General features: G+C 55.5%; 1 protein-coding gene across 3 annotated transcripts in view; it reads left to right on the top strand.

The window, feature by feature from the left end:
* Positions 1 to 19,554, top strand: part of MVB12B (multivesicular body subunit 12B) — a 184,428-nt gene extending 164,874 nt beyond the window's left edge. For 2 of the 3 annotated variants that reach the window (XM_087419078.1, XM_087419080.1), the window contains exon 10: positions 15,616 to 19,554. In XM_087419078.1, coding sequence (XP_087275204.1) covers positions 15,616 to 15,702 — 87 coding nt within the window. In that variant the 3' untranslated portion in view covers positions 15,703 to 19,554. The remainder of the gene's footprint in view (positions 1 to 15,615) is intronic. The other variant, XM_087419079.1, reaches the window with a different exon arrangement.
* The last annotated feature ends 4,443 nt before the right edge of the window (positions 19,555 to 23,997 follow it).

The raw sequence follows: 23,997 nt of genomic DNA, 5'->3' as shown, positions 1-23,997 counted from the left end.
TGTGAGTCCGTGTAAATCCATCCCCATTTCAGCGTGGCACACTGCCCTGTTGCTAGTGGCTGACGAGTCACATCCCGGTTGACCAAGCCTAGCTTTATTTCTTGTTTTCAATGATGGGTTATAAACACGTGTACATTCTCCATTGAAGGAAATTAAAGTGGAGTTAAAGAAAATGTGGGGAAACGGGGAGAGGTTAGGAACAGACAGTGTAAGACCATCACGGGTATCATCGCAGTCAAGAATGCCCTGGAGGTTTTCGTTTAATCTGAGGATTTACAGGTTACTTGCGCCAGCCATCCGCGTGCATTTAATGGTGATTAGTATGTTGATATCCACACACTTTAGTGAACGTGCTCCTTCTTCTGCAGCAACGTCGGAGGCTCTTCTCCATAAGTAAACCAGAACTTGCTCCTTTTAGCCGCTGAACTCAACCTTGCTTGTGGAGTGGGAGGCGGAGGAGAAGCTGCGCCCACGGCCCCCCGGCCCCGGCTCTCGGGCTCCGTGGGTTGGCCCTGAGCAGCTGGGTGTCCCCTGTGGAGATGGTTTTGCGCCTTTCCATTCCCAGCAAGTCTGGCTGCCCTTGGGGGTTAGGGGGCCTGGGGGCGAGGAGATCCCGGCTGGGGAGTTTGCTTTGCTCACTGTCAACTATTATTTTGTTGTATTTTACATTGTTAAGCCAAACTCCCTCCCCGCAAAAGGCAGAACACTGCCTTTGGTTTCAGGAGCACAGACGCGTGACCCCCGTCACCTTTCCTTGCCCATCCAGAACATCTCCCTGATCTCTAGGGTCCCTGCGGTCTGTGGAGGCTGCTTTGCGCTGGGCAAGCCCTTCCCCTCCTTTGTCCCTTGTGGGGTGGTGGTGTCGCCCCCATTTACAGCAGAAACCCGGGCTTGGGTGGTCCCAGTTGTAAAGGAAGTAGAAGTGCATGCCCTTGAAGCGGCGTGATGCTCCATCGTCCAGAACTGGGGAGCTTTGCCTTCCTGCCACTTGAACTTTACTTACCCTGCCCTGCCTGGGGGATGCTTCTGAAATTAAACCTTTGACCCATCGCCGCCATTTGACCTCGGGGACAGGTTACTCCATGAAGCAACCCCCTCACTCTGTCAGCCTTGAGCTTGGTGGTCAGGGTCCAAAGGGAACACACCAGCAGCCAGCCCAGGAGAGCTGTCCCCGCATGCCCCCCCCCCAGAACGGGGACCTGCAGTGGACCCCAGCCTGCCAGCCCAAGAATTGCCTGGCACTGAGTAACAGATGGGGAGAGACGAGGTGTCACCCCAGTCGTGGGTGGGCAGTGCACCCATAGCCCCATTCATTGTTGTTGGACAACTAGCATTCCCCCCGGAATCCTGATGAGCTCAAGGGAGTGTGTGTCTCTCAGCCCTGCAGCAGGGAAATGACACGGCTCGCTGGCATTGTGGCTGGCACTGTGGACCAGAGCTGCCTGCCACCTTGGTGTGTAGATATCAGGTGTTTGCAGGGCCGTTTGTGGGCTGCGTAGACAGTGGAGGCAACGGGGTGCAGTGGAGAGGACAGTTTTCGAGTCCAGGTGCCTGGGGTAGCGTGTCAGATCTGCCACCTGGGTGTGACCCTGGGTCATGTCCCTCCTCCAGGAGGTTGGAGCGCAGGCCTGATGACCCCAGCCCAGGCCCAGCACTGGTCAGACCCGCTGCTGTGGTGTTCACAGGGACCTCCCCGTGCCTGTGGCATACGTAGCACTTGGGTTCAGGAAAGACACCCGAGGAAGGTCATGTTTTAAGGTCATGATTAAAATCAGTGTACATGCCCTCAAGCAGATGTTGAAGAAAGAAAAATATCATTGGAAAGGCGAAAGCTCTCAACTCAGAAATACTCAGGTGGTGTGTGTGGTTGAAAATGAACGAAGCCGTGGCTGATAGGGAAGGTCCCACTGGAATGCTGTCGCTCTCCCGGCCCGCGGAGCTGGTAGCTGTGCCCTTTCTGCCTGGCCCCGTCTTCCAGCAGCCGCGCCCCCGCCGCCCCTGCAAGGAGGAGAGCTTCTGCTTGTCTCCCTCGGCCCTGGAGGCGACCAGGGCCGGGCCAGTGGCAGCCGTGGGCAGCAACACAAGGGTTTTCTGGCCCCGGCCTGACCCCCCACCGTGGGGCCGGGCAGCAGCCGTTTGGGTCTGCTGTGCTCCAGTGACCCTGGGGGTCTCCGTCCCAGCGAAGCCCTTACTGTCCTACCCGCTGTCCAGACAAAAGGTTCCCCCTGTTTGGGAGTCAGGAAGAGTGTAGTCTCACAGCCGACCCCTGTGATGAAGCGTCTTCTCTCGCAGTGAGAAGATGGGCGTATAAATATTCCCGTCTCTGCTGCTCTTTATTTCCCTTGTAAGCAGTTGCCCCATTTCTCCATCTGATGGATTCCCCCGTGCAGCCGGGGTGGGAGCTCCCAGCGCCGCAGTCCAGGCAGCAGCGTCTGAAATCATCCCATGTCTCGTTACCTTTCCTAGAGCCGGTTTATCTGCCCTTCCTGCCCACTGCCCCACCCTGGCCTCCCTCACAGACGGCTCTGTCCCTTGTCTCAAGGAATGATGGCCAGGAGACAGTGGCCTTGAGTGTAGATTTCAGGTTGCATGCATAACGACCCGCAAGCCTTTTAAAAATAGGAGCCAACACCTCCTCCGATGAAACGGCGTCCAGAGTGCCTTCCAGCTCCATGGAAAGCCATTTCCCCAGCTGCTGCCAACCTCCCACGGAAAACCACGATGCTCGCCCGCCCTTCAGTGGGTGCCACACTCAAAAACATGGCAGGGGAGGTCTCGTGTGCCTGCCATGCTTCCGGGTGGAGCACACAGCCTCCATTTTCACTCGACTTTAAAAGACAAGGGAGAGTCTAATTAGTAAAGGGACGATCTAATATTAATCACTCCCTTAAAATTGACAAGGGAGGCAGTTCATTTAACCACTTAATTGCTACAGGTTTTTATGGGCCGCTGTTTGCAGACGTCTTTAATGAAGAAGTTATAAATCTAAGGGAGCTTAAAATTTTAATTTTATACCTAAATATTTTCCTTGTTCTCATGTTTGTAGTCAATCCTCAAGAGTGTAGTCACGTGGAATGTTCTTTAAATGAACATATTTGCTAACTGGCGTGATTTCAGTTTTTAAAACATTGGTTCCAGCAATTAGGCATTTTTTTCAGTTCCCAAATGACTAGAGAAATTCGTCTTGATTATAATTGCTCTTAGCCACGCATATCTAATTTGTGTCTTTTTAAGTGTTAATTAGTAAACAGTTTGAGCTGACATCTTTATGTGTTTGTGTGTTGAAAAATGGGGCTTATTGCTTATTTAGCTTGGGGCCGATTCCACTAGCGTTTACGTCACGACGTCGAGGTGAAATTAATGGAAACACATTTGGCAGCGCGAGGTAAAAAGAATTTCTGATTTTAACTTTTGAGCATCCACTTAGCGGGCTTCTGCAGGCCCCTTCAAATATATGAGATTAAAATGGATTTGGGACCTGCATATGCGGGAAGAAAGTGAAGCAGAAGGTTTTTGTATCAGTAATGAAATGGCAGAGTCCCAATTTTATAAAAGCAAAATGTTCATATCCCAGCACAATTGTTCATTCTTCCTACTTTTGGGAAGCTCTCGCTGTGCTTATTAATGTTGAAGAATTTTGTAGTGAGAGATGTGGCAAAATGTGTGGTCCCTTTGCACCATCTAGTGGTCAGGTCGTAAACTGCAGCAGGAAATAAGGTGCTGTCTCCTGACCTGTGAGATTGAACATTTTCACCACCCAGAATCCTTTTTCTTTCTTTTTCAGTCAGGAAGCTGATATGTTTTCGCAAAGAAATCCGCCTCCTTCATTTATTAAATAAAAGTTAAATAAATAGAAGTTAACCTGTTCTGCTCCCTTTTTTTTTATATTGCTCAAAGACACAGAGCTGCCACCAAATTCTTACAGAGCTCTCACACTGAGTTGAGATAATTCCAGCCCAAAACAAAGAAACCTAATGAAAATGGATGGCCGTTCTGAAGGCACGAAAGAAGTGTTAGGCTTCTTTTGAAATGTGGGACGTAGCTTGAGGACCACCCCTTCACGGACTCTTCGGGATCTGACCACGGCTTAGGAACCACTGTTTTATGCCACAGACAAGATTAGTTCTCTCCCCATAAATTGTGGCCGATCTCTTGGGCTGTTTATCACCTTAGGCAGCTACCCTGCCAATCAGAATCAATTTCTTCATATTTAGTGTTTCCCCCTGAGTTCAAAGGTTGTACACGTTTATAAAAATTCGAACATTACAGAAACGTGTGAAGTAAAAGGTGAAAATCCCCCACAATCCACTCCTGGGACACACACGTCCTAACAAAGTTTCGCAGGTTCACGCTATACGTGATATTCTGGACCTTGCTTTCGCAGTTAGCAGTATATCTTGCACAACCTTCCGTATCATTTTGCACAGATCTGCCTCATTCTTTTTAATGACTACACGTGGTTCCCTTTTATGATCATGCCGTAATTTATTTAAGCAATCCACTATTGATTGACTTCTGAGTTGTTTCCAATTATTCACTCTTACACTGCTGCACTATGTTTCCTCGTACGTGTCTTGGCTCCCCCGGGTCTGTCTTTAAAGGAATATCTGTTACCATTTTGCCTTCCGAAAAGGGAGTGCCCATTCAAACCTCCCCTGACCCCAAGGCGTACAAGGGGCTCCCTATTTCCCACGTGCTCATCATAGCTAAGCGTCACTGGTATTTAAAGGTGAACGTCTTCTCCTATGTTTATTGGCCATTTGTATTTCTTTTGTGAATCTCTTCTGTCTGTGCCCTTTGCCCAATTTTTTCTATTGGCTTATTTAGCTTTTTTCATTCATTTGTAAGAGTTCTTTGTGCTGTTTATAATAACCTCCTCTCTGTCATGTGTTCAAACACATGCTCTCTAACCAGTTGCTTTTCACCTTGTTAGTGACGTGTTCTGCTGTACAATATTTAAAAATTTTTCATGTGCAATTTTGTCTTTGTTTTAATGTTTCATTTTGTTTGTTTTTGGCTTCTTGTCATACTTAGAAGATAATAAAACTATTCACCCCTATTTTCTCCTACCCTTTTGATTTTTAATATATTAAAATGTTACATACTTTTCAATGACTTAATCCATCTGAAATTTATTAGAAGGTAAAAACTAAAACCAGCAGTATTTTATCCTAAAGTGTTAGCCAGTTTTCTGAATGATTGCTTTCTACAGTGAATTTTAAATGCTGACTTTTTCATATAGTTCCATATGTAAGTTGATCAATGGACATTTTTCTTAACTCTGTTCTTTTTCTGTTACTACCACACTGTTTTACATCTTACAGCTTTAGAATAAGTTTTAATATATGATAGGGTTAGTTCTCCATTTTCCCCCCCAAATTTTCCTATTTATATTCACATGATTATTGTTCCAGCTGAGCTTCAGAATCTTCTTTGGGGGGAGGGGACTCCAAAAGCTCCCTCCTGGGTTTTTATTGCAACTGCACCCAGCATACAGATCAGGAGAGGAACGATGGGCGTTTTAGATGAAGAGTCTCCTTCTGGGTCTTTGTTTTCGTCACTCAGCAGCGTAGGTGGTGTTCTTTGTAGGTTATTTCTAGGTGTTTTATGTTTGTGTGGGTCTTGCAAATGGGATCTGTTCTGCCATTAGCTTTTCCATCATTTATATGTCAGGAAGCTGTTGACTTTTGCATTTTATTTTTGGAGCTGGCTCTCTCGCTGACTCCTTCGATTGTTTCTGCTGGTTTTCTCAGCTGCTTTCCTTTGTTTCCCAGGCGGGCAGTTATGTCATCTGCAAACACCGGTGCCAGCCTCCTTTTCCCAGCGTCTGTCCCTCTTCCTGGAGCCTTTGCCTGGCACCGCGGCTGGCACTTTCGGGTCCCCAGGCCGCTTTGTCTTATCCGTGTTTTTAATGGAAGCTTCTAATTTCACCGTTAACCCGTAATGCTGCATTTTGGCTTGCTATATATAGACATCTCTCTCTTTTTTTTCATGTTAAAGAATTAGCCATCTATTTCTATTTTCCTAAATGTTTTTTATCAGGAATGGATGGTGGCTTTTGATAAATGTCTTTTAATCATCTATTGAGATGATCATATTTTTTCGCCACGGGCATATTAATATGGTAGATTATATTAATAGAGTTCCTAATTCTGAGAGGCTCAGAGCCCCCTCCCCCAGCGCCCTCCTGGGTTCTGTCGGCAGCCGTGTCGGCCAGGCAGCAGCCACCACACAGGTTGCTCCCGCAGTGGCCCAGGGCGTTCATCACATAGATGAGAGAACCTTGCTGAGCTGTGGACTGAAGCCGAGGTGATGTTTGGCAGACAGAATGACCTGCCCTGGTACTATCATGAGTGGTCTCACTGCTCATGCAAAACCGAAGTCAGGATGAATGTCTGGTCTTTTGCAAGTGCTTCATAAAGGGATTTTTCTATCCTTTCTTTATCATTTTGGGAACTTTCATGCCCCAAGTTTGAAAGTAATACCCCCCCAATTGAACTGTTAGAGGGTTGCCTGGCATGTAGGTAAAAAATGAGCATAAAGATGAGATAAAGAATGAGGAGGGCACCTTCCTTCCCAGAGTGACCCCACAGCTTCTCATCTTCCACCCAGAAGTCAGTGTGGGAAAGCAGTATTGTTTTAAATATTTGCTACGAATAACCTAGAAGAGGGAAAATATAAATATCCAGTTTTTAGGTGATATTCAGGTGAATGATGAAATGCTGACTTGATGAGGGATGAGCCCCCATGGCTGTTTGCAGACATAGAGATGGCCTTTATTCAGCAGCCAAGGCATCTGTCAGTCCCCAGCCCCGCCCAGAGCCCCACGCAGAGCAGACGGCCTGGAGGGGACCACCAGGCCCGCCCCGCAACAAGGGAGGGGCCAGGGAGACCAAGAGACGTTTTGTGTCCTTATCAATCGTGTAGCAGTCTTCAGTTCCACCACAAAATGTGCTTTCCCTCATTTTCCTTAAAATGTGTGGCCTTCTCAGTCTTTAATTTTTCTACTTTTAATACTTTGTCGCCATCACCCCACACACTCACACACAGAATACAATCACAGGGATAAAATGGCAGTTGGCACTCTGCCTGGTTGGGCCTCTTATGCGGAGTGGTGGGGACTGTGGCAAACTGGAAAGCATGTGCCTCTCTGAAGGAAGCAGCCGCCACTCTCCTGTGTGAGGCTGACGGTTGCTGTGCAAGAATGAAGATCCCGAATTGCCATATCACCCTATATTTTTCAATAAAAGCTGGAACATATTGGCATTTTATACAAAATCTCTCAACTTTTCAATGTTTATAACTATTTTTTTGTGTGTGTGAGGAAGATTAGCCCTGAGCTAACATCTATTGCCAATCCTCCTCTTTTTGCTGAGGAAGATTGGCCCTGGGCTAACATCCATGCCCATCTTCCTCTACTTTATGTGTGGGGTGCCACCACAGCATGGCTTGATAAGCGGTGCATATGTCTGCGCCCAGGATCTGAACCTGCGAACCCCAGGCTGGAGCTCACGAACTTAACCGCTATGCCGCTGAGCCAGCCCCAATAACTATTTTTTAAACACTACACAGGCCAACAGTGTGTGAACCTCCAGCCTGCACAGTCTGTGCACAGAGATACAAACACAGATCACACCTAGACTCATCATTTCACCTTTCGCGGGGGTGCCGTGGACAGACCCTGGGCTCAGTACTTGACGTGCATGAGTTAAATACCACGGGCCAGGGGCCATCACACGTCATGCTCAGAGGGCGGTGGGAATTCAGAGGACCCAGGGCTGGAATGACACGCTGCTGCCACAAAAGACTGAAAAGCAGAATGACCTCCCACCTGCCCAGGACGGAGTCCCTGAGCCAACCTGCCTTCTCTCCTGTGCATTGAGCTGTGCCCGGAGCCCGATCTGTCCCTTCACTCACCCATCCATCCACCCGCCCATCCGTTCGTTCACCCATTTACCCCTCCACCCCTCCTGTACCATCCGTCCGTCCGTCATTCATTCGTCTATTCTGGGCCACAACCTCTACCAGGCTCTGGAGCTGCAGAAAGGCTGAGACCACATCCTGACCCTACAGCTACGGAGGATGTGGAAAGTGCTGTAGGGGCCCTGGGGCGTTGGGATTAATTCTCCCTGGGGGAGGAAGAGTGTCCCAGAGGGAACAGCGTTTGCAAAGGCACAAAGAGGTGACTGGCCGAGGCACATTTAGGAAATGGTGTTTGGCAGGGAGAGGGAGGGGAGCCCTGAGAAACCACGCATGGGGAAAGGTCTGCAGAAACCATTCAAACTTCACTCCGGGGCTCGGGGCTCTGCCCCAGCTGGGATGTGGGAGTCTCTTCACCGCTCCCTCCGAATCCTAGGGGGAAGGTGCTCGTGAGCTGAGGATGCCGTGAGGACGCATTGAGCCTAGGGAGGCAGGCCGTGGAGGGCGGCGGGTGGGGGCGCCATCCCCTCCTGGGAGGCCCAGGCTTGGAGCAGGAAAGCGGGGAGGGTGGGTCTGATGAGAATTGATGACAATGACGTGGATGCCTCAGCGGAGGAAGATGCGAGGGCCGGATCAGCGCACGGTCGTGCATTCACTCAGCAGCAGCTGCTTACAGAGCCCCGCTGGGCCGGCTCCGGGCCGGGCCCTGTGCCCAGACAGACGTGGTTCCTGCTCCTGGAGCAGGTGGGCTGTGGAGGGGCCCTGCGTCAGCCCCTCATCTAGGGCGAGACCCGGCAGTGGGACTGGGCAGCCCAGGGCTCCTGACTCCGGGGTTGCTGCTCTGAGACTGGAGCTCATGAACCCAGTGGGGGAGCCAGAATGGAAGCACAGAAGCGGCTCCCCAAAAGGTTTGCAGGGGCCGGGCTGACCCTCTGTGGGGTGTTGTGGGACCCGCCGGATCATCCATACCCAACTGTGGTGGGTGGAGGGCCTCCGGCTGTGTCCCGACCCCTGTGGCCTTGGCCAGGCTGCGCAGCCTCTCTGAGCATCGGTTTGCTCGCCTGTCATGGGAAGGGGAGCAGGACAGGCTTCACAGGCGGGAGGATCTGGTTCCGGAACTCTGACTCGGGACCCAGCAGCTCCTGCCACTCCTGTCACCTTCTTAGTGACCACAGGGGTCATGGCTGTAATCCACAAGCCCTGAGCTGTGGGTTCTCACTAAATGACGGGGTTGAACAAGGCGTTCTCCCAGCTCTGGGGGATTCTAGAACCTTCTGGGGGTTGGGGGAGGGCAGTCCTGGCTCCTCCCACGTTCCCCTGTGCCCCTAGTCTGCACGTGGACAGCTCTCCTCGGGTAAAGCAGTTCCACAAGTGTGTTGACCCCAGGGCTTCCCCTGTCACCCAGTTCTTCAGATGTCTCTGTGGAACCACAATCCACATATGAGACAAGGACTCCTGCGGGAAAAGACGAGAAGACTCAGACCACAGAGCGTCACGTGCCTGGGGCTCGTCCCTCTCCTCTAGTCCTTAGTCTCCCCTTCAGTAGTTTGAGAGGGTGGACAGATTCAAGATTAGCCCAGTGGGCCCTCCCCAAGCACGCAAAGGAGGCCTGCACCCTGGGGACGTGGGCACTTCCACGGCCGCTCCTCGCAGTGGTACCTGCCCCTTTCCTTCCCCAGGGGCTGAGTTCCAGCGGCCAGGCTTCTGGAGACAGGCGGGAAGGACTCAGAGCTCTTGCGTGAGAAGAGGAAGCTTCCCGTAGCTGAAATTCCAGGGGTCGAACCACGGGGGATGAGCAGAGCAGGTGTCAAGGCCTGGGCCATGGGGACCTGGAGCAGGCGCCAGGGCAGGCTTGGGAGAGGCAGGCTGTGGGGAAGGCCAGGCCGCTGCTCAGAGCCTCACCACCTCCCTCTGACTGTGTGGGTCCAGGCCCATCCACCTGCCCTGGGGACGCTTCAGTGTCCTCCAGCCCTGAACCACACTTCTCGTTGGCTTGAGTCTTGCTCCTTTACCTCCTTCTACGTCTCCTCACCTGGCCAGGCCCCCTCCAGGCCCTTCCGTGATCCAGCGCAGTGCCAACCTGCATTGGCTTGCTGGCTCACATCTGTCCGTCTGCCCCCCATCTCCGAATGGCACCCACATGCAATTCTGAGTTGCACCTGCCTGACGCCGGTTGCCCCGCCAGCACTGCGCCTGGCCCTGGTCTGGGCGCCACTGTGGGCCTAGTCCAGCCCTGCGTGGGCTCCCTCAGGGGCTGTGGGCAGTCTGGTCCTCGCCCAGCCTCAGCTTCTGCATCTGCAGAACTCAGATGCTGGGAACAAACCTTCCTGCCCTTCCTCGTCTGGAGCCCTCGGGTGACCTGACCGTTCCTAGACAGGGAGGGGAGGGTGGGCGGTCTGCTCGCCTTCTTTTCCCTCTGCCATATTTGGTCAAAGTTTTCATGCGGTGGTTCTCCACCTTCCTAACCGTGAAAATCACCTGGGTGCTTTTTAAAAAATGCAGATGGCTGCCCCACCGTGCCAGTTAAACCAGAACCACCCCACCACACCAAAGCTGGGCCCAGGCTCACTGGCTTTGTGAAAGCCTTGATTCGGATGTGTGAGGACTGGTATCGCCCGCTTTGTGCCAGTGAGGCTGGGGGCTCATGTGACTTTGTGTCCGTGGTGCAGTTGGTCTTGCCGTGACAGAAGGCTCTTGGAAGCTGGGCCTCGCACGCCGTGGCTGGAGAGGTCTGATGTCAAGTTACAGGGTCTCCCAGCCAGAGGCACCGTGTGCCCGCAGGGAACCTGGACAGAGCCCCTGACAGTGACGTCTCTTTCCTGGAGAGGCCACCAGGCTGCGTCTGTGCTGTGATGGCGGCCTGTGCCCACCAGAGGGCGCCGCGGCCTGGCGCTGCTCAGCTGAGCTCGGCTCAGCGAACCCAAATGCTTTTTAATTGAAAATTTTTTTAATTCAAAAAGGATTTGCTGTTTGTACGCGAGGGCAGGTTTTCCTTATGCGGGAGACTAATGTCTTGAGTAAACAGATCCGGGCCCAAATCCACCTTCAAAGGTACTCGCTGTTTGCCCGAGGGAGTGAAAGGGCTTCCAGAAACGGCCCTAGTCTCTTGGGCAAACACTCTGGGGCCAGCCATGCCGGCAGAGGACAGCGGCTGTGGGAAGGGTTATCCGCAGCCTAAGGGGGATTATCTCGGGGGACATATGTTGAAATTTCATTTGGGGAGTTAGAGAAAACAAGAAGAGGTGGGGGACTAACGCTTTTCTCCAGCCAAGATAACCTAAAAAGGGAAAAATCCCAAGAGCCGGGGGTCGGGGGTGGGGGGGTGGGGGGTGGCAGTCTGAGCCTCTGGCCCCCCAAGGGGGGTGGGGAGGTGCTCCCGCTGTGAGTCAGGAAAAGGCGGTGTCTGTACTTTCGACTTCTCCCTGCCTTCCCCCGGCCCCAGAGTGCCAGAGAACTTGCCAGTTCATTCTTGAAGGCCCGTCTACAGCTGCTTCCCAGTGGCCCTGTCCCTCCTCCTGGCCATGAGTCCCCGCCAAGGCACTTCCACCCGGTCAGCCACTTGCCCGGACTGGGAAATGTCCTGCTCCCCCTCTGTCTCCCACCCACTCTGCCATCCAGAAAGCGGAAGTGCCCTTTTCTGGGCCCACCCCGTCAGCATCCAGGCCCGGGCTGTGGACATCCGGGAGCTGGTGCCACCCTCTCCCTTTGTGCTCTATGTGGCCAGCCAGCGCAACAAATCACGGAGGCCTGACCGCCCTGTGCGCCCCCCGCCACCCCCGGGAGCCTGGCACAGAGCCCCACACAGCAGGGCACAGCGGAGCCTCCTGAAGAAGTGGCACAGCCCACAACTGGCTCCCCAGCCCTTGGTGGTGCCCCTGCTGGGGGCCTGGCACTGGGCCGGCTGCCTCATCTGAGAGGTGCCTCGCCTCTGCTCCTCTCTGGGGCTGCCCCAGACAGGGGTCTCCCAGGGTGGTCTCAGAGCAGCCAAATGGCAGCCCCCCCACCTTCCCCCTCACCCGTTTCCCACTTCTGTCCCCTCACCAGCCCTAAGGTCTCTGGCCCTTCACTCTCTGCCCACTTGCATCACATCTGCTCCCAGGTCCCATTGATTGGTCCACAGAATTGTCCAACCTGGTCCCCAGACCAGCAGCAGCAGGTCACCTGGGAGTTGGTTTAAAATGGAGACTCTCAGGCCCCACCCCAGACCTGAGTCGAATCTGCATTTTAACAGGACCTCCAGGGCGTGTGTGTGTTAAAGGTTAGTCAGCCTGCTGGTAACAGCTTTATCCTGCATCTCTTGCCCTGGGTGCCTGAGGAGGGGCCGCACTCACCTGTCCACATCTGCACCCCTCTCTCGAACCTTCGCCCCCCCAGAACTGCTGCTGCACACCTCCAGCCTCTGCTGCCCTCCCTGCCCATCCTCGTGTCTTCCGACGCCGGGTGCTTTTCTTGAAACACCTCCACACCTGTAACTCCAGCTGCCCTGCCCCGCAAGTGCTTCCAGTTCCCAGCCCCTCATCCCTGGCTCCATGTCCCGGCAGCTCCCCCTGAGGGCTCCTCGGGGACCACCCTCGGCCACTGGCAGAAGTGCACTCATGTCTTCTCCCCCAACCTGCTCTTCCTCCTGTGTTGCCCACTTGGGTTGATGGCCCTGGTGTGCCTGTGTCCCTCCCCGGTCACCCTCGTGGGGCTCGTGCCTGCCCCAGCGCCCGGCACAGGGTGCATGTGGTGGGTGCTGATGGAGGTTCCCAACCAGGGAACCTTTCCTACTGTGGTGCACCCGAGCAGCCGCCAGGTGGCGGTATTGTCCTAGACTTTGCTTGAAGGTCTCCTCTGGGGCTGTGCTCCTCTGCCAGCCTCCTGGGAGCTGGAGTCCCCAGGCCTGTGCCCTGGTCGTTAGGGAGCAGGAAAGCAAGGACTGGGGGCTGCTTTGATGGACGCTCCCGTGTAGCCAACAAATGTGCACTGAGTGTTTGGTGCCGGGGCGGACCCTTAACCAGCCGAACCTCATCCCATGCTCACGGCAGCCCTGTCAGTGCAGATCCCACCCCGCTTTTTTTATTGAGGTATAATTGACATGGAACATTGTGTTAGTTCCAGGTGTGCAACGTAATGATTTGATATTTGTATATATTGTGAAATGATCACGATAAGTCTAGTTTACATCCATCACCATACGTAGTTACGAATTCTTTTTTATGAGAACTTTTTACTTCATTAGCAACTTTTAAAAACGCAATACAGGGCCGGCCCCGTGGCTTAGTGGTTAAGTGCGCGTGCTCTGCTACTGGCGGCCCGGGTTCGGATCCCGGGCGCTCACCGATGCACTGTTTGTCCAGCCGTGCTGAGGCGGCGTCCCACATACAGCAACTAGAAGGATGTGCAACTATGACATACAACTATCTACTGGGGCTTTGGGGGAAAAAAAAAGGAGGAGGATTGGCAATAGATGTTAGCTCAGAGCCGGTCTTCCTCAGCAAAAAGAGGAGGATTAGCATGGATGTTAGCTCAGGGCTGATCTTCCTCACACACAAAAATTAAAATAAAAATGCAATACAGTATTATTATAGTCACCATGCTGTACATTACATCCCCAGGACTCAATAATTGAAAGTTTGTAGCTTTCAACCCCCTTCACCCATTTCGTGCCCCCGCCCGCCTCTGGCAGCCACCAATCTGTTCTCTATGAGCTCGGTTGGATTTTTTTTGTTTTTTTAGATGCCACGTATGAGATCATACAGTATGTGCCCTTCTCTGACTTTTTCCACTTAGCATAATGCCCTCAAGGTCCATCCACCTTGTCACAAATGCCACGATTTCATTTTTTGTGGCTGAATAATATTCCTGCGTGTGTGTGTGTGTGTGTATACAGCACATCTTCTTAATCCACTCAGTCGTCAACGCACATGTAGGTCGTTTCCATATCTTACCTATTGTGAATAATGCTGTAGTGAACATGGGGGTGCAGATATCTTTTCCAGTTAGTGTTCTCATTTTCTTCAGATAAATACCTAGAAGTGGAATTGCTGGATCTTATGATGATTCTATTTTTAGTTTTTGAGGAACCTCCATATTGTTTTCCATAGTGGCTGCACCAGCTCACGTCCCCACCAACAGTCCACAGGGGTCCCTGCTCTCCACATCCTCGCCAGCACTTACTTCTTGACATGACCCCACTTCAGAGATGAGTTTACTACGTGTCTGTCCATCCTGGGTCGGCTTTGGGGGACCATCAGGCAGGGGTGGCTGAGGACACAGTGCTGGGCGTTGGCGGTCTGTTGGCTGCCTCAGCGCCCCCCTCATTCTTGAACTATCCCTACACCCTCCTGCTCTTCGCTGTTCTTGCTCAGCGCGGCCCTCAGAAGTCCTTCCTTGTTGCAGGCAACTCGTTTGTGGGGTGGGGGGGGCACTGAGCAGGCCAGGCTTTGCCAGTGCGCCTGGCAGGAGGAGGGGGGCTGTGGCAGTTGGAGGCTGGGGTCTGCAGCCCTCCCTGGGGTGGCGCCCAGTAGTCCCCCTCCTGCTGGGACGGTTCCGCACCGTCTTCCTCAATAGCCCCCGAGGAGACGGCCTCGGGTGGCGGCCGAGTTCCCCCGGTCATCTCCACTTTGCTCTGCTTTAGTAGGGGACCCCTTTTTATGGCAATTCTGTTAAAAAGCTTTAAGTATTATTTAAAATGTTTAACAACCACTGACCTAATCTAAGCTCCTCGTTCCTAAAACCCATGGGACCACACGTGCCCTGGCACAGTGTCCCAGGCCGTTCCCACTCCACAGCCCCTGAAGCTCAGGCCTGTGGGGCCCACCATGCCCGCCCTTCCGCCTGGCACACCTGCCCCACACTGGGATCCCACCTGGCCTTCAACGTGAACCGCAGGTGTCCCCCCTCCCCCAGCAGAGGTGGTTGCCCCTTCTCTGAACTTCCATCAGACCGAGGACCTACCTTTCCTTGTTTCTGTGACCCAGGGTCACCTAGGTAAGCCCGGGTCTCAAGCGTGTGGGCTGAGCTGTGGTGCGAGGCAGGCAGCAGCTGCCCCGTGGGGTGCCCGGCCCTGGCTCAGGCTGGGTGGCCTGTGAAGTGCTGCTCTCTGGACCTCGGGTCCTCCTCAGTTAGTGAGGACAGTTGTACACCCTTCAGGGAGTGGGTCTGGGAACTCAGGAAAGTGGGTGTAGGGTGGTGCCCCTTCCGTGTCTCATGTCACCCAGAGTGTCTGTCACTGCAGTGCTCAGGAAGCACTGAGCAGACCAAGTCCAGGGGTCCCGAGCCTGGTGGCTGTGGCTGGAGTCCCAGACCTGCCCCTTACCAGCAGCAGGATCAGGAGGCCCACCTGCTGGGTTGTGGGAGGCAGGGCGGCGATCGGCCGGCAACCTGGTGCGTGCTCAGCCGGCACGTTGGCCGCTGGCATCGTGGGCGCCACTTGGGCTGAGGTCTCACCTGGTGGGGAGCGGGCCAGGGACTGTGTAAGGTACCAGTCGTCACAAACCAGCCGGCCCCTGCAGCGCCAGAGGCGTGTCTACACACACAGAGCTCACACCCGCGGTCCCTGTGCACACGCACACGCAGAGGGCAGCCCTTCCTGCGTCCGGATGCTCGGCAAGGTGACGTCAGGGCCTCTGCCCGGGCTCGGCCTGAGGCCGTGGAGGGGCTTCTCTTGTCCTCGTGCACTGACCGGGCCTCTCTGTCCCCTGTCCCCCACAGTACGAGTACAGCTTCCGCACGGAGCAGAGCGCCGCCGCCAGGCTCCCGCCCAGCCCCACCCGGAGCCAGCAGACCCCCCAATCCTGAGGGCCACCCTGCTGGGAGACGACGCCTCCGCCCAGACTGCTGAGCGCCCCTCGCTCCCGGCCCTGCCCTGCCACGCCGCCTGGCCCACCTGGGACACCCTGGCAGCTGAGCCCTTACTCCTCTGTCGTCGGCTCGCCTGACGTGACATCCCCGCCTCCCTGGGGACACTGTTCATAATCTCGACTAATCTGTGTGTGCTGTAGTGACCAGCAGCTCCTAACCTGTCTGTGTGATGACCAGTCGTCCTACAAACAGCCCCCCCACCACGGGAGTCACCCGAGGGCCCTGGACACTTGCTCCGGCCGCCCAGTGACGCCACCGGCTCCCTTGACTCCTGTCACTCGCCACTAAGCCATCGTTTTCCTCCTGGAAGACCCTGAGGGGGATGGTGGCTTTGCACAGGACCCTCCAGGGCTCCCTGCTCACCCCAGACCCGGGGCTGCCGTGGAACAAGTCCCCCACACCAACACCATCAAGTGCCCTGAGCATTTCACAACGACCCTGGGGAAACACGGGAGGAAGAAGCCAGTGGTCCCCGAGCGGACCTGAGCCTGGCTCCCTGCCCCACTGCGACAGCCCTTGAACTCGTCACTCGATGCACACACTGGACGTGCTGAGGCCGGGGAGAGCCCGCCCCGGCCGCCCGCACGGAGGGGAGAAGGCTGAGTGACCGGTGCTTGCCTCAATGCGAGGCCACTGTGCCTCACCCTCTTCCCCAGAGGGCTCGTGTCTGTGATGCCCACATGCCAGCAGCAGCTCCACCTGCCTCAGCCCCGTGCCCTCACCCGGTGGCCACAGCGGAGGGCCTCCCAGAGCCGGTGCCCAGGGAGGTGGACACGTGGCCACCCAGCTTCTCAGAGCCAGGTGGTGTCTCATTGTCCTCTCCTAACACGAACTGTTGTTTGGAAAAGTCTCTCTGACCCAAGTCACCGAACTGGGGCCAGAACTACATTTCTGCCACGAGTGGCCAGTGGATATGCTGGATTCGTCACAATGCCAGCTGCCAAGTCCAGCTCCGCACACATGTGCCATGAGAATGGGCTGCGGCCACCCGTGGAGGCGCGGCCCTCACTGCACGGCCCGCCTTGTCTGGCTGTCGGCAAATGCCGACATTCTGTGGAATTAGGACGGAGTCCATCTTAGGGGTCACCAGATGGGCGGGGCTTTGGACGTGAGGTTTGACATGAGGCTGGCATGAGGGGGGGCCGTGGAGATCACTGAGGTTCCCCCACGAGGAGGGCAGCACAGGAGAGCCACTGCCCAGCCGGTGACAGACCCTCCTCCCTGCAGTTCCCGGGAGGGCATGTGGTTAGCTGGGTGGCTGGGGCACGACAGGAACTGGGCACCACAGTTAGGAGGTGGCTGCTGGCTAGGAAGTGGGGTGGGGCCAAAAATACCTCATGCACCTGCCATCGGCCCCACTGTCTCCAGACACCTCAGCTCTGCCCCCTTGGTCTTCATTTCGATACCTCCTGATTTCTGCACATCAGGGAAGCGGTCAACTCTCCCCACCTCCCCCGAGACCTGAGCGCGTCCCTGGTGGGGCTGGCCTCCCCGTGCCTCCCACATGGCAGGAGAGGGCAGGTAGTCGGTGGAACCAGAGGGCTGTAGGGGGGAGCCAGCGGTCTCTGTGAGCACTTTGGGGATCGGTGCTTTACCAGGAAAGGGCTGAGGGACTGACCTCAAGTGTTCCCACTGAAATAAACTCATTGTGTTTCTGAGGAATTGGGGGAGCTCCATGGGGCCCAGAGAGCCTGGGTCTACTGCTGCTTTTTGGATGGGTGGTTAGTCCCAAACCGAGTGACCTCTGTGACTGGAAGCCCCACGGAGGGGGGTGACGTCGGCAGGCGTGGGGGGCAGAGCGCTGCTCACCTCTGTCCAGTTGCAGTGGTTTGTGCACTTTTCGTTCCATCTCTTCTTCATACCCTGGTTGTGGCGTCATCTCCAACAGGTGACACCGGGGACCCTTCTCCCTTGACTGAGAACCAGGCATTTCAGCAGCTCTCAGGGGCCCCAGAAAGTCCAGAGACCACAGCATGGGATCCCTGGTCAGGAAGCAAGAAGGCAGAGCCGGGCAGGGAGGGTGGTGGGAAGGAGGAGGAGGGGTGCCCCAGCTCCCCACTCACGCCCCCGGGGCCCATCCTGCAGTTCCAAGCTACACAGAGCCAGGCGGGGCTGCAGGGCCGCCAGGAGGAGGGCAAGCCTGCGTGGACTCAGGGGAGCTGGAGACCCCCCAGCACTACAGACTTGGTCTAGGCACGACATTGACCGTGAACGGTGCGGTCCACGGCCGCTCGGGACAGTTAAGCAGTGATGGTGTTAAGGCAAAGTTGGCGTCTGTGGTAGATTTTACGCTGCTCCTAACCCTCTGCTGCTTTGGGTTCTGAGAGGCGGGTGAGCGAGTGTGGGGGTGACCAGGTGACCGGAGGCCAGGGGTGCGTGTGTCTGTATGCGCCCGCACCCACCCCTCTTGGGGCTCGTGCAGCCACAGGAGAGCCAGCCAGTGGAGCTCTGGTCACACAACCTTTTGTTTCTTTCTGGAAGGTGCTTTTCTTCACAAACTCTCTGGCCACATGGGGAGGGAGGGGCAAGGGCTCTCCTGGACATGTGCAGGGCAGCGGCCTTGCCCTCGGCCCACCCCCCACAGCACACCCCCACGGTCCCTCGCTCCCAAAAAGTCTCTAAGCAGAGCACAGTGCCCCCCCGCCCCGTTCCCTTCCCATTCCCCGTGAACATTCCAAGTTTCTCTCCAGAAGCCTTGGAAATGGCACAACGGTGATACTCCAGTTCACTTGCAAATTTATAATGAGGCTTCTTTCCCCACCCAAGTCCAAGAACCCACATCCCACACCCTCCTCCGCTTGGAGAGATGGGAACCGCGGTGGCGGGAAGAAATAACAGGTTAGATCCCAGCGCCCCCGTCAGCGGAGGGGTGCCGCCCGCCGGCCTGCTGGGAAGTCCCAAGCACGGCACCCTTGGCGGCGAGAAGCCACCGCCATTGGCTTTTCCACCTGCCCCAGGCCCGGCGGGGGGCAATAAGGACTAATGTGCGAAGCACCTGTTCTTGGCCCGGCGCTAGGCTGGCACTCTGAGCACATTTCCTCCTGTCTTTCCCCCTCCAAAAACAGATACCCAGACGTGGGTGTTACCTGCTCCTTGTCACAGACAAAGAAGCTGACGCTTGTCCACAGGCACAAGGCTGGTAAGTGGCAGGGACGGGATCTGGACCCGAGTCCCGTCCGGCCCCAGAGCACCCGTGCCAGCTGTCCCGTCAGACGCACACGCCCCACGCTGACCTTCTTGTTTCTGGTCCAGTGATGGACTCTACAGCCATCACTGGTCCTGCTGGTGCCAGCGTGATGGTGTCACCACGCACCACGCCCTGGGTGCTGAGCACGGAGCGAGAGCCCGCCTGCCTGGCTCGCTCCAGCCAACAAGGCTCCCTGGGGGCTGCGGGCTGCCCGTCATCTGCCATTTACCGGGATCCCAGCCTGTATCTCCTCTGAGACCCGGGCAGCCTGAGGACGAGGGCAAAGCTGAGCTCACTGGACTCAGGTCACTGTGCCCCAGACCCCCAGGGCCTGGAGAAGGAGGCCAGACACCCTCGCTGTCGCCCCCGGGCCGTCTGGCGCCCCGGGGTCAGCCCTGCTTTCTACACTTGTTCTGACCACGGCCCAGCAGCGGCTGCGGCTGTCACCACCGTGAGATGGGGGCGTGTGACCGCGTGGGGCTCGGGAACGACATCCTGCCTGCGTGTATTTATTTGAGGCGACTCCTGTCCTTGGCAAAGGGAAGTGTCACTGTGTGATTGTCTTAATATAATTTGTTGAATAAACGTTTGTTTTAACCTTTTCCCAGCTTGCTGCTGTTTCTGAAGCCACTGAGGTCAGCGCCCGTCAGGGGATGCTCCAGGCTCTGGCCTCCAGCTTGTCCCGGACACTGGCTGGGCCAGCCCCAGGCTTAAGGCGTGGATGGCCAGCGCCCCAGCCTTCCAGCCTTCTAGAAAGAGCTGGTGGGCTTCTTTGCCCGTGTTTAGTTAGAGGACCTGGTTACAAGCCCAATTCAGAAAGGGCGCAGAAAGCCCTGCGATTCTCTGGCAGCATCCATCAGGCATGCTCCTGAAGGAGAAACCGCAGTTGCCACACAAGCATGTGGACGCATGCGTTTCAGGGGTGGCCAGCGAGGCGTGCAGAGGGTCTCTCATCTCCGGCTTGCCCTGAGCCTTGTCTGCACGGGTTCAGGGCCGCCTGGCTGCGGCAGGGAGGACACACAGCCACACGGCCTCAGCACAGCGGTTCAGTCCTGTCCTGACCGCTCACCGGCTTGTCAGACGCCACTCCAAACACCGGGGAAGGGCTGCAGGGCCCTAGGACACAGCACAGGCGCCTGTGTGGACGCGTCCGTTCAGTTTCACCATCAAAGTTCTTTGCCTCCCTATAAGTGACCTTTGCATTTGGGGGTTAGACGTCACAGTCCAAGCCGCCAGTGCCGCCATCCCTGCTCACGCCAGGCTAGGGCAAGAACTCTCATCTCAGTAGGACCATGAGGGTCCCCAAGAGACTGTCAGCACCTCCGGCCCAGGCCCCCACCTCTGGCATCTCTCAGGTCTTTTTCCCACAGGAGGAAAGGAAAAGCAGCCCAGAGAACCCCATGAGAAACCCACACAGAACGCTCAAGGTGGCGTGAGAAGAGCTGGGTTCACAGTCTGGCTCTGCCACGCCCTGACCACGTGGCCTTCAGGTTATTACCCAACTCCTGTCAGGATGGGGACAGCGCCTCCCTCAGTGGCTTATCCTGGGAAGATGGAACGAGGACGTTCGCAGGGCATTTAGCACAAGCAGAGACGGAGTGACATCCCGGATCTTTGCTTGGGCCCTGAGGTTGTTGCCATCTACGGTATGTGCCGAGCCCTTTGTAGTGCTGGGTCACCAACGAAGTACCCCTGGTGGCTTTTGACATCCAGGACACAGAGTCTGTCTGTGAGGGGCTTCAGGCACTGCTCAGGAAGGCAGACGTGGATGCCCGGGGCCCCGGGGGAGGCACCTCACACACAGGCCTTTGGGTGGCAAGAAACTGAAATCCACACACAGCAGCCCAGACCAAGCGGGGTTAGTGGCCAGACCTGGAGGACACTCAGGGCCCAAAGCAGGACACAGCCGAGCCTCGGAGGGGCCGGAGCCGGGCAGCACCTCTTTCTCCTCATCCGCCCCTTTCTGGGCGTCTGCTTGCTTCTCATTCTCTCCCACTCCATCCTCCCTCTCATGCGCTCTGCGCACCAGTGTCATGGCACACTTGTGTACACACACGCGGCCACCCAGGTTTACATGTTCTCAGTTCAGAAGACCCAGAGGCAAGAGTCCCAGGACAGACTCTGATTGGCCAGCCCAGGTCAGGTGGCCCCTTCTACCTCCGGCAGCTCTGGCTGGGGAGGAGGGGGCGTGTGTGATCACAGAGTATCTGGAGCAGGTCTAGGTTCAGACCCTCAAGAGGCACCTGCTACCGAGGAGGGCGAGGTGGAGGGCGGAGGGGAGGGAGACCTTCCTGAGAGATGGAAAAGCACTCCACCAGCAGCTGAGCGAGGCGGGGAGAGGATGGTGAGGTGGGTGGAGCATCATTCATCCTTTCATCCACCCATCTGTCTGTCCATCCACTGAAACCGCGTTGTATGAGCGCCTTCCACGTGCAGGCCCTGAGCCCGGCACTGGGGACTCAGCAGTGACCAATACCACCGACATCCCTGTCCTCACGGAGCTGGCGGTCTAGCCCGTCCCACTCTGCCCCACGCGCACACGCCCAGCCACACCGCTCCTGCTTCTCCCACTGCTTCTGCCCGCTGCCTCCCAGCCACACTGGCTCGTGCCTAAACTCGGCTCCCTGAGGCCCGCCCTCGCCTCTCTCCCCTGCTACTGCGTCCTCCCGGCAGCTGGGTGCAGCCTGTGTCTTTGCGCTTAGTTCTGCCGCTGGTCAGTGTCCCAGAGCTCCAGCGGCCACCTCAGTGTCCCACCCAGACCTCAGCACGTCCCCAGCTAAACGTACCATTTTCCTCCAAGCCCAAAACTGCTCCCCATCTCTGGAACAGCTCCACCATCTCTCCCGCCAGAGTCGCCCACACCACCACTGGGAGCTGCCTGTGATCACCCCGTTTCCAGCTGGACAGTTCTCTCGTCTGAGCTTGTCTTCAGACTCAGCCACTATCTTCTCTTCTGGCTGCTCCCTTTTTAGTTCTGGCCTCGGCACCTTTCACCTGGGTTACAGCATCAGCCCCTTAACTGTTCCCCCTGCCTCCTGTGTCTTCCCCTCTCATCCGTCTTGCACACACCGAGATCCACCTTAACAGACCTCCTCCACTTACGCTGCTTCGCCCCTCACCCTAAGAATGAAGTCCAAGTCCCTCAGGCTTCTGTGCACCACCCTCCTAGGTCTGGCCCCCACTTCCCATCCCAGCCTCACCTCCTGCTAATCTCTTGCTGAATTATTTGTGGTTCTTCAAACCCTAGACTCTGCTTCCTCACCTTTGCATATGCTATTCCCTCTGCCTAGAATGCTTTTCCCTCAGTTTTCGCCTGGTAAACTCTTGTTCATCCTTCAAGACCCTGCTCATACACCTTGTCTGTGATATCGTTCTTGACCCCTTGGAGGCAAAGGGAATGATCCTCCTCTTCAAGCCAGTCTGTACCTTGCACATCAGAGCCATTGGTCCTCTCATTAGATTGTCTGCTCCTGGAGGAAGGGGTTTGTGTCTCATTTGTTACACCCTCCTCCCCAGCCACACATATACTCGAACTGAGCACCCAGCAAAGGCCCAGAAAAATAACAGGCCTGAGCAAATTTTGTTTTTGCTTTAATGAATTCTTCGAAGCAGGGAGACAGGAGACTGGACGCGATTGCTGAGGAGCCCAGGAAGAATGGGCCCCAGTGGCACTTGCTGTGAGGCTTGTGACCACCCCAGGGACTGTGCTGGCCAGCGGCGGGCCTCCCTGGACGAGTCCTGATGCTGGCCCCAAAGACCCCAGAGACAAGGTGAGGCTGGGCCCTCATCCGTTCATCTCTGAAGCCCAGCTCAGCGGAGTGCCAGAGAAAGAGAGAAGATCAGTGGATACAGGACCCATCACTAAAGATAGGAGGGGCTTGGGTCTGGGGATGCAGAACAGCACAGGCCAGAGGGGAAGACGGCCGATGCCACAGACGAGAGGTGGTGTGGGGGAGCAGCCTGCTGGCTATGCTCCTCCATCTCCCCCATGTTGCCCTGGGTGGGTCATTTCATCCAGTCACCACCGAAACAGCAGCTGGGCTGGCCCCTGGGCTCCCGCCTCCGCTCTCTCCACACCTTGGGCCAGGTAAGTGCAGCCAGAGACTTGGGTCTCGGGAAAGGTGGTGCTGGGACAGAAGTCTTGGATGCTTCTCTGAGGGTCTGGATCTCCTGATGGGGGAGGACACACGAGCAAGGTTGGCACGAGTTGGAACACCCAAGGCGCATCTATCCCCCCACCCTCCTTGTCGTTGGAGGGGCGGGAGAAGGGGGGTACAAGGGTTCACAACCTTGACCGCACACGTTCGAATCACCTGGAGAGTCTTTAAAACTTCCTGTGCCCAGACCACACCTGGATCATTGAAATCCGAATGTCTGGAGGAGGCACCCAGGAGTCGCTCGTTTGTCAAGCTCCCCAGGTGACGTCAGTGTGCAGCCAAGGTTAAGAACCGCTGAGCTAGATTCTGGGCTTTTACCACTTTCCTCAGTTATGTGTGACCAGCAGTGGAGCTGACAGTCCAAAGGAATAGCGAGTTCACAGGGGAAAAACAGACACCAGAAGGGCTGGTCCACCAAAAGAAAGACAAGAAGCCGACCAACCAACACCAAAGAGGAACTGATAAACCAGACAGAACGTGAGTTTACTATAAACAAAAAGTAGCCCCCAAGAGATACGAGAGGACACTGGAAACATTAGGCAGGAGCAAGCTGCTTTGAATAAGAGCCTATCAGTTTTGAAATACTGACAGACCACAGAGGAAAAGAAACAGATAAATCAGCAATTCCACTTGAAGATTTTAATACACCTCTCCCAGAAACTGTGGCCAAATTGATAAAATATGAGCAAATATACGAGTTAGTTCTGGCATTACCCAGGATTACCCTGACACCAAAGCCAGACAAGGACACCACAAGAAAATAAAATTACAGGCCAATATCCCTGATGAACATATATGCAAAAGTCCTCAACAAAATATTAGCAAACCAAACTCAACAATACATTAAAATGGTCACACACCATGATCAAGTGAGATTTATTCCAGGGA

The sequence above is a fragment of the Ceratotherium simum genome, chromosome 29, assembly GCF_057802395.1.
Source record: "Ceratotherium simum simum isolate JZ-2026a chromosome 29, ASM5780239v1, whole genome shotgun sequence".
Classification (NCBI taxonomy): domain Eukaryota; kingdom Metazoa; phylum Chordata; class Mammalia; order Perissodactyla; family Rhinocerotidae; genus Ceratotherium; species Ceratotherium simum.
Note: the sequence above shows the minus strand (reverse complement) of the source record. Positions and strands in the feature narration are given on the sequence as shown.